At 41.4% G+C, this 10,396-nt stretch overlaps 1 protein-coding gene across 2 annotated transcripts in view; it reads right to left on the bottom strand.

The window, feature by feature from the left end:
* Positions 1 to 1,513: 1,513 nt before the first annotated feature.
* Positions 1,514 to 10,396, bottom strand: part of npr1a (natriuretic peptide receptor 1a) — a 35,143-nt gene continuing 26,260 nt past the window's right edge. Inside the window, exons 9-21 of one of the 2 annotated variants that reach the window (XM_086279422.1) lie at positions 10,056 to 10,130; positions 9,893 to 9,970; positions 9,460 to 9,564; positions 7,542 to 7,613; positions 7,221 to 7,380; positions 6,980 to 7,135; positions 5,124 to 5,292; positions 4,629 to 4,775; positions 4,421 to 4,544; positions 4,001 to 4,069; positions 3,742 to 3,916; positions 3,529 to 3,627; positions 1,514 to 3,044 (exon numbers count right to left, since the gene is read on the bottom strand). In XM_086279422.1, the coding sequence (XP_086135548.1) occupies positions 2,899 to 3,044; positions 3,529 to 3,627; positions 3,742 to 3,916; positions 4,001 to 4,069; positions 4,421 to 4,544; positions 4,629 to 4,775; positions 5,124 to 5,292; positions 6,980 to 7,135; positions 7,221 to 7,380; positions 7,542 to 7,613; positions 9,460 to 9,564; positions 9,893 to 9,970; positions 10,056 to 10,130 (1,575 nt within the window). In that variant the 3' untranslated portion in view covers positions 1,514 to 2,898. The remainder of the gene's footprint in view (positions 3,045 to 3,528; positions 3,628 to 3,741; positions 3,917 to 4,000; positions 4,070 to 4,420; positions 4,545 to 4,628; positions 4,776 to 5,123; positions 5,293 to 6,979; positions 7,136 to 7,220; positions 7,381 to 7,541; positions 7,614 to 9,459; positions 9,565 to 9,892; positions 9,971 to 10,055; positions 10,131 to 10,396) is intronic. The other variant, XM_086279421.1, reaches the window with a different exon arrangement.

Below are 10,396 nucleotides of genomic sequence, written 5' to 3'. Positions count from 1 at the left end.
GGTGACTTAAACTTGGTCACTTAAACCTCACCACCCAGTGACCAACTATGTAACTTTACATGGTCTGACACTTCATGGCTGAGTTGCTGTGGTTCCTAAATGCTTCCATTTTGTAATAACAGCACTTACAGCTGATCCCAGAACATCTAGGAAGGAAGAAAGTGTATAAACTGATTTGTTACAACAGTGGTCGATTTCAAAATACTTTAGGTTTAGAAAAACTGCTGGATTGTCTAAAGTGGACTGTATTGTTTTCATAGACAAATTCATGTTAATTGATGTGGACTTGAATACATGTTACTGACATGAAAAATGATAGAACTATCTGTGTTAAGAGGTATACTCTAAAACACTTCTTCAGTAGGGAATCAGAGAAGAGAAACACACAGAACTTCTTGCTAGCAAGGGCAGCCTCCCGAACTGAGACTCGCGCTGAGAAACTGCCCCGGTCTTTATTTATACTTCAGTGGGTGCTTGTGTGTGTGTGTGTGTGTGTGTGTGTGTGTGTGTGTGTGTGTGGTGTCAGAGTGTGACCCCATAAATGACTTCCCGAAACCTGCTGGCCTCGAAGTCCAGCAGTTCATCAAACCAAAAGGCACTTAGACTAAGACAGATATAGCTACGTTAATCCTACCGTAAAACAATAAGACAAGGTACGACCTCTCCCATACTCCTAGGATGTGGGGGTGAACGCCAGAACACCCTGGAATGTTACAGACCTCCTAGGATGAGACATTCTTTCAATATGCCACCAATTATATACTTCTAAACACAAATGATTACATGCAGTATTCTACCATATGCAAACTTATATCATTAAAAGATTAGAATAGAATAGAATAGAATAGAATTCAACTTTATTGTCATTGCACATGCACAGGTACAGGGCAACGAAATGCAGTTTGCAGCCATCCAGAAGTGCTTTAGTGATATAGATATATTACAATATGTATTAGCAATAATATAGATATGTAAGTATATTACAGAAATGGGTCTATTATGATATGTTATAATGTACACGGTATGAAGTATGTTGTGAATATTCTATAACTATAAGTATGTACAGGCTGTAGTGAGTACAAGCTATGAACAGGATATAAATATGAAAAACTATACAGAATATGAAATAAAAAACTTTACAGAAATCTGAGATATACAGTTATACAGAAATGGGAACTATGCAAGTTGTAAACAGTTGTAAATTATACTGACTACTAAATACAATTTTCCGTTGACAATCTGAGTAGCTGCTTTCCTTTAAAAGTCATGTTGAGAAACTAATGAAGACATTGAAACCTGAGGCTCTCTTTTAGAAATCTCTGTTTAATTGGTAGGTTTCTCATTTTACCTCTAGTGATGCACAGTGGTGGGTGGATCCGTATGTGTTTGCCAACTCCTGCATTTATTTATTGTCTTGCATATTTATCACACTTATATGTTTAGATCATTAAACACATTATTATATTAGACAAAGATAACCTAAGTAAATACAAAATAAAGTTAATAACTGATGATTTCATTTAGAAAGGGAAAAAATATTTCACTGTCTGACAAAGTGAAAGGCTAAAAGATCTCAAAAAACAAGTCATCATGCCACAATCAGGCACATGCCACAAACAGCTGAGAAACAAAGTCACTGACATCTATGAATCTGGAAAGGTTTACAGAGCCATATCTAAGGCTTTATAACTCGAGTGAAAAACGGTGAGAGCCATTATCCAGCTTGGAACAGTGGAAACCTTCACAGGAGTGCCTGGCTTACCAAATTTACTCCAAGAGTGGATTGACAACTCATCCAAGAGGTCACAGAAGAACCCCTAACAACACCTAAAGAACTGCAGTCTTCAGTTGTCTTGTTAAGGTCAGAGTTCATGATTCAACAATCTGTCACATCTGACATCAAACTAGCATCATAGTAACTTTAACATATGGTGGTGTGATGGTCTGGGACTGCTTTGCTGCTTCAGGATGTGGACTACATGCTGTAATTGATAAAATCATGAATTCTGTAAATACAGAAAGAAAAAAAGTGCTTGCATGTATGTGTGTGAGATGTAGTATAAAGAACTTTGAGTGCTCAATTTGAGTAGAAAAGGGCTATATTAAAAACCAGTCCTTCTACCAAGTATCGAGCAAAACACCATCTTTCACAACAGCAGCTTAAAGTTACAATTCACCCTTATGGCTTGTTATATTTCACACGAGTGACCATTCATAACCACTGGCAATGGCAGCAAACCTAGAAGCTGTAGTACTGAGAAATATTTTTGTGCTGAAATCACAGTGAACATAAAGTTTTGACACGGTACAATTAAATCCTGAAAAACTGAAATAAATCACACATTTTTAGGGATTTTGCAACCTGAGTAACCCTCATCATTCAGGCCACTCACACATGGACTCTATTCTCAGACCAAGTCCTTTGCACTCTGTCCAAGCACTCGATCCTCTAATGTGTGCCTTTGTTTTGTTTTGTATATATCCCTCTCGATAATATATATTTCTCCTGTTTGTTATTTATTCCTGCTGTCTACTATTTATATTTAATCTGGCACAGTTGGTGTGGAGAACCCATAATTTCATTGTACATGTGCAATGACAATAAAAGACTATTCTATGAACTTAAAACATGCAAAAAAAAATCACCTGATGTGGCAAATATGACAATGGATTTATTGACAATAAAGGCACACAGGTAGCAAACACAGTTTATTGTTGTATTTACACATTTTCTTCCGCGTGATTAATTTATCTTACAGTAAAACATTTGCCTATCTTTGTTTTTCTCTACAGTCTTTGGTGAAAGTTCACTTAGTCTTTTATCTGTCATCTTAAACAATGTTCTGTCCAATTAGATGGGAAGATGAGGAGGCGGGTTCTTGATGTCCTCCTGATCTTTTAGTTAGTGGCGTTCTCTCCCACCAACCAGTACGTCCTCATGCGTCCTTTCCCTTTCACTTCAATCTCTCCTCTGAGCTGCAGCTGGAAACAGCTGAACTCCTGCAGAACCTGACGAGTCGCCTCCGACACGTGAATCTTCAGAGCTGCAAAGACACAACAACGCATTACGTCACACCTGGCCGAGCAGGGGATAAAGTGCTCAAGTACAACCACAGCATGACAAATATGTAAGGTCCCAAAACCTGCAGTTCCTCTAATGTTCACCAAAGGCTCCAACAGCAAATCAGTCAGCATAGACACCCATGTTAAAACTTTAGCAGAAATAAACATGTTTACAGCCTGACACACAAACTGGTTTGGCCTGTGTAAATAATTTCTCCCTTCATAACAACTGTAAGAGGGGAGGCTGAAAGTCACCTCTGGCTTTATAAAAATAAAATAGGCAGCAGGTGCAACAAACCAGTATGTGGCTACATCCATCTTTTAGATTCACTTTATTCCTAGAACATACACTAAATGATGTTTTTGTCTTTCGCCATCAGAGTTGATTAGACTAAAGAACCAATCAAGTTAGACCTGTCCTGGTGGACACAGACATGTGATTACTTAGCAGGAAGCAGGCCCTACCCTCCCCAGTTGACTCCATGCGTGACGCTGTATTGACCGTGTCTCCGAACAGACAGTACCTCGGCATCTTCAACCCAACCACGCCAGCACATACCGGACCTGGTGACACACACACCAACACTAAGTCTGCACTGTTCTTTTACTGTAGTGTAATGATAGTAGTGATAGTAATGCCGTGTATTGTAGTATTTCTGGCTGCAGTGTATGTAGTACCGCTATGGATGCCAATGCGGAGCCGTAGCTGCTGATTGGGTCGGTGTCGGATCTGGAAGCTCTTGACAGCTTCCAGCAGGGCGAGGGACATGCGGGCGACCTCTCGACCGTGAAGTTTACCGTTCCTGGCAGGTAGTCCTGAGACCACCATGTAGGCATCACCGATTGTTTCTACCTGAAAGGTGAAGATGTACACGGTAAACTGATCTGACTCACAGGTGGGATGTAGCTTAGATTAGCTCAGTTTAGCAAATTGTACCTTGTATACATCAAAGTTGTCTATAATGGCATCAAAACAGGTGTACAAGTCGTTTAATAACGTCACAACCTGCAGGAGGAAAACGCAGACACAGAAGGTGAGTGAGATTTCACACCAAAACAATCAGAAATGTACTGCAATAATAGCTCAAACCAGCAGATGGCAGCCTTATGTTTGCACGTTGTGATCTGAATGTATAGATCAGGCGTCTCCAACTCCAGTCCTCACGAGCTACTGTCCTGCAGCTTCTTCAGCATGCCATCAATTTTGGCAAAGGCCTGGTCACAAGCCACTCATTTGATTTAGGTGTGTTGGAACAAGGATGCATCTAAAAGCTGCAGGACAGTACCTCTCTCCAGGACCTGAGTTGGAGAACCCTCATGTGGATGGTTTCCCTGTAGCTTCCTCCGGGTTAACAACCTGCAGTGGCGTGCTCTCTGCAGACAGAGTGGTGAAGCCAACGATGTCGCTGAAGTAGATGGTGACAGAGTCAAACGCTTCAGCCTGAACTGTCTCTCCTCGTTTTAACTGCTCTGCTACAGAACTGACACATAAATAGGATGTTATAGTACTGCAGTATCCAGTATTTAGTGTAGTATTCAGGGCAGTAGTACTGAAGTATAGTTACTGTGGGAGTATCTGGTACAGCAGGGCCTCCGCCTTCCTCTTTTCCTCATGATAGGCCTGCGTTCGCTCCTCCACCAGCTCCTCCAGGTTATTAGCATACTGCTCCATCCGGGAGAGCAGATTGTCCAGGATGTTAGAGCCATATCCTCTGAAGAGACACATGATTGGACAGAGACAGACAGGGTGACAGGTGTTTGGCTTTCTGTTTTGTGAGTGACCGTTTTTCTACATATTTCTCTCATTTCTCAGCCTCTATTTTAGTGAAAGAACAACATGAATATTTATATTTCAATATTTCTTTACTGGCTGATTTTACAGAGTTACCGGGGACGCTCTCTGCCAGCTCTGTTTAGTGTCCAAACAGAGAGCTGAATAAAAGCTTTGTACAGCTGAGAGCATACTCTGAGATGTTTTGCATGTCTCCTGCTTCAGCATTAATCAGAGCATCATAAAAACCTGTCTCAGAATAAATGTGGGTCCGTCGCCTCTCCCTCACCTGTGCTGCTTCCTGAGCAGGATCTTGATGGTGTTGAAGTCGGGACGCTCGCTCGGCTCTTCACTCCAGCAGCGCTGCATCAGGACACCGAGCTCCTCACTGTGACTGTGGAAGCAGAGGGAGGGGCGGAGGGGTGGGGTGCCACCATGAATCACTGCCTGCACAATCTCTGTTGGAGGGAGGGAGGGGGGGGGGGGGGGCATTGGTTGCAAAAGCACACACGTTCAGCAGTAAGAGGTAAGTAGAAACACAAACACTTAAAAACGCTGATGCTCTAATTCTAGAAGACTCAATCCTGTGAATCCTCCTTTGTCTAATCATTTCTTAACATATACATTTACAATAATGGATTACACAGCATTAATACATTATTGGATGTATTATTGGGAATACATTTAATTACAGCAGATGTCTTTCTAAAAGGGTTGTAACTAAGTTTAAGGATATAATTCCTCTACTGTTATCTTCTTCAATACCATGTGCCAACAGAGTGCAGAGTAGCTACGTGAACTCTACCCCCACAATGGTCGATTATCTTTGAACTTGAAGATGTAAAATTATTACATTTGACAGCTGTGGCTGTCAAATGTGAGGGGGACATCCATCCATCACCATACACAAACCTCATGTCATTGAAGTAAGTCTGAAAGAAATCAGCTGATAAACAAATCTACAGAAGCTCCAAACACAGGCTCAGATCTCTTTCATCCTCACGAGGCTGGTTCAGGGTGCTCAGAAAGTCCTGGATGGATTTCCATGAAACAGGATGAACTTTTGGAGTCAATCCTAATGTGGATCCAGGACATTTTGGAGTGATAATTTACCATTGTGAGATAGGTAGGCCTGAGTGCACAAGCAGTGTTCACCTGGAAGTGCTGAAGTATCAAAACAAAGAAATGGTCTGTCTGCTAATTAGACTGGTTCTTATACTTGAGTATGCAAAGCACTTTATACAATATACCCTATTCCCACCTGCTTTCAAACATTCACACTCCGATAAAAACATCACAGAGCAACTCGGGGGGTTGTATCTTGCTCAAGGGCAAGTTGTCACGCAGATCAAGCAGTTAGGGATCAAATCACCAATGTTCCAATTAGCAGATGACCTGCTCTACAGCCACTCCAAAAGTGAACACAAGTAAGAAACTGATGTTTTTAGAAGTTCAGCTGTCAGAACAGAGCTCAGGTGAAGCTGAAAAACGGGGGGGGGATCAGAAGTGTATTTCATTAGCAGCAACAGGAGGGAATATAGCAGTTAAAATGATTATGACCACCTGACTCCAGACAAAAACTTTAATTTTTGTTTCCACACGTTGAAGTGAAATAACACAACTCTTCTGTCCTTCAGTTGTTCTTACAGTGAAAAAACTGCTAATTGGTTTGGGACTTGAGAGAGGTCATTGCCGATGGCACCAATTTAGAGATGATAACTCCATTAGGATTGTAGTTGAACTCGAGCAGAAATATCCATGTGAGTAAAGAAACTGGCTGTGGTGCCTGAAGCTGATGCTATTATGAGGTTGCTGCTCGATTCATGCCTCAAATTAAAGTGGAAGATGCTGTAAAACGGTTTTTGGTGCTGTGACATCGCTACAAAAGAAAGCTGCCAAGCATCTAAAAATGGAGCTTTGTCTATCACCTTCTCCCTTATATATTAGAAGCTCAGCATGCGGACAATTGGTGTGAATGTCAAGTCTCGTTTATTTGTCCTACAGCAGCGACTCAGGTCAGACACACATTAATCTATTGACCTATTATTGTAGGGTCTTTATCTTACAATATAAAGCACCTTGAGGTGACTGCAGCATAAATAAGGTTGAACTGAATTAATTTAACCCTGAGAAACACACATTCACCTTTAGGGGAGAGAGAGTGTGAGTCGAGGTAGAAAACTCCTCTGAGCAGAGCCACTTCCTGCAGGATCACTCCAAAACTGTACACATCCCCCTTTTGTGTCCCACAGTTCGGAGGACAATCTATCCTCACCAGCTCTGGAGCTGTCCACAGCTTCCCTGCCAAGTGATCAATAACTGATATCAGTGAAAACAACATCCTCATAGACAGTCTTTAATGTAGAGCGTCAGCTTCAATACATACGTGCATAGTAAGCATGTGTGTCCTCGGGGCAGTTTCTGGTCCTAAGACTCTGCAGGCCATAGTCAGTGATTTTCAGGACAAAGCGGCTGTCCACCACACAGTTGGACGATTTAAGGTTACCATGGGAGATGATGACGCTGTTGTGGAGAAATGCCATTCCCTGGAGGCAAACAGACAGACAGCTGATTCAGGTGAAAAGTCTGAAGCTCTCTAGAATCGAAACATGAGTCCAACATTGATGTCAGAGACCTCGTTCATACTTTTTCATTTACATGTGTTTTCTGTAACCCCACCCCCCAAGCCAAAGAGACAAGTTTTTACCTTGACAATGTCATTAATGAGAGAGTATCTGAACATCCAGTCCAGTGTGATGCTGTCACTCTCCATCAGGTCCTGAGGGACAGACACACACGCATGTTGGCCATTCAGTCCAAGTGAGGTCCTCAGCAGAGATGGGCAGTAACGCGTTACTGTAATCCGATTACTTTTTTCAAGTAACGAGTAAAGTAAGGGATTACTATTGCAAAAACGGTAATGAGATTACCGTTACATTCCCGTAGTAACGCTGCGTTACTAAAACCGTGATTTTTTTCGAGAATGTCTCATGACAGCGACGTAAGCGAGTGCGACGTTCGTGACAACAGCTGTGCGCAGATCAACAACGGACAATATATCGAGTGCGGGAGAGAATGTGAGCGTGCAGCGTTTAAAGTGTGGAAGCACTGACCTTACTTTGAGTTTGATTCCATAAAAAGTGACAAACACATTAGCGTCCGTTGTGCGTGGGAAGAAAACTTCTTTTTACAACGAAAAAATCCCTAAACTTCCAAGCAAGCACCGAGTGCGCAACGACGTAATGGGAAACTCACAGAGAAACTCGCGGATTCTTCAACTGACCACGGCACACCTGCACCAGGGTAAACCTCCGCCTGCCCTACTCCTGCTTTACAGGTGAAAATAGAGCAACAGGACCGCTGAGTCTTTGACTTTATTTATTTTCTGCTGTGTTTTACTTTCATCTATTTGAAAGAGTGAGTGTAAACACACACAAAAAAATTATTTTATGTGCTGGAATGTGCAGAAAATAGGTTTAAATATTAAACAAATTTCTTCCAGTCAGAGAATGTTGCATATAATTAAATTTTTGCTTGATGCATAAAGTTAAAAGATTAAAACTAATAAAACAAGTTTTAAAAAGAAACTTTTCCATTTGATTACATTTTGTATGATGGATTATGTAGAAAAAGTAGAATTGGGCTGAAAGATCTATCGCTTTATCACCTATTCAGGTTGTAAATCGTGTTTTTAAAAAGTAACTAAGTAACTAAGTAATTAATTACTTTTGAAAATAAGTAATCAGTAAAGTAACTGGATTACTTTTTTGGGGAAGTAATCAGTAATTAGTTACTGATTACTCTTTTCAAGTAACTTGACCAACACTGGTCCTCAGTGACAGACACTGAGGACACTTCTGCTCTGCGAGGACATTTCTGTGCATGGTTAAAATTGTGTACTGAATACTGAATCACTCAGCAGAGTAATGGTGTCTTTGCTTGTGACTATCTGTAAGCAGCAGCTTCAGCTGATATTTGATATTCATTCTTCCTCCCCACACTAAAAGCATCATCCTCATCTCAGAGCACAAACTCAAAATAACTCAAACCGCCTGAGTTGCTCTGTGTTAGGATGACAGCCCTGACATCCAGCGGTCATCTGACAACAACCCAAACCCCCACACGGCCCACATCAACCTTTGCATGTTGCTAGGTTACTGTGCTGGGAGGTTGCTATGCTACAGTGCTGACAGATAACTGTAGCTGAGAGGAGAGAGAACATCTGAAACACAAAAAACATCTCATATGAAAAAATGTAAGGAATGAACGAGCAGAGGATGGCTGCAGTGCTACCTCCTGACTGTAGAAACCACTGCATCATTTAGGTATCTTAATGCCTAACCAGCTTTCAACTGCTCCCGTATTAACACGAGCTCCACACAGCAGCCATCTCCATGTTTGATGTCAGAGTTTGCATCCAAAGAGCTGTCGCGATCTAACCAAAGTAAACTGAGGATGTGGACAAGGTGTGCAGTTATATTATTTGGAAATATTGTTCTGACTTTTTGCAATATTTCTAATCTGTATAAAGTAAAACTGGACCAGGGTTTTGACATGCAAGCTGAAAGTGTCGATGAAAAATAATGCACAGATTTCTAGCAAAACATTAGCTGGGTGTGACTTACCTGAAGGCTGCCTCTTGGACAGTACTCTGTGATGATGCACATGTTCGGCGGGTCAATACAGGCGCCAATGAAGCGGGTCAGGTGTTCATTTTGGACATCTCGCATCTACAAAAACACAGAGGCTGCTACTTTAAATCCTATCATGCTCTACAAACAAAATGGGTAGATTGGTAGGTTGAGATCATTTAGGAGGTTAGATCGGATAGGTGTATACACACACACACACACACACACACACACACACACACACACACACACACACATATATATATATATGCATGCAGGTAGGTAAGGTTTTCAGTCTATAGCAAGTCGCTAGGCTATTATTTCATTTGCTACAAATACAAAAGCTCAACATCCTGCAAGAAGACCTATAAGCTAGGTCAGTCAGGTACAGTGTTAGCTGGTAGGTTAGTGGGCAGATAGTTCTTACATGCTTCAGTTCAAACAGAACCTTCCGGGTCAGTTCGATGCGTTTCTTGTTGATGTATTTGATAGCTGCCAAGTTTCCCTGCAGGAGACACAGTGAACCAGATTACCACTTGACACCATCTTGTTAGAGGAACATGTGATGGGACTGTCAGCGTCTGTCAGACCTTGTAGTATCCGGTTTTAGTGTAGATCTGAAAGTTTCCCTCCATGGTCATCAGAGAACCATAGTTGGATCCTTTCTGCAGACACAAGCACAAACAATCGAGACACTCGGCTTTTTTTCAATGAAGAGTGTAGGTCCTGGATAACATGCAGCACTACCATACGGAGGAAACTTTTTTCCTCATGTTTTGCATGGGTGGTCCAGCCCAGTAGTTACTAATTAATAGAGTAATCAGCATCACAGTGAATAATTATATAATATATAACATAATATATATTATATAAAGAAAAGAAAACCAGGTTTATGGTTTGAAGGAGACTTCAATTATCTTTTTTTTGCACA

Source organism: Aulonocara sp. 'chitande type north' Nkhata Bay, linkage group LG22, assembly GCF_057382095.1.
Source record: "Aulonocara sp. 'chitande type north' Nkhata Bay isolate Kocher_YH1m ecotype deep benthic linkage group LG22, A_spYH_male_GT1.1, whole genome shotgun sequence".
Classification (NCBI taxonomy): domain Eukaryota; kingdom Metazoa; phylum Chordata; class Actinopteri; order Cichliformes; family Cichlidae; genus Aulonocara; species Aulonocara sp. 'chitande type north' Nkhata Bay.
This window is presented reverse-complemented; position numbering and strand designations above follow the sequence as displayed.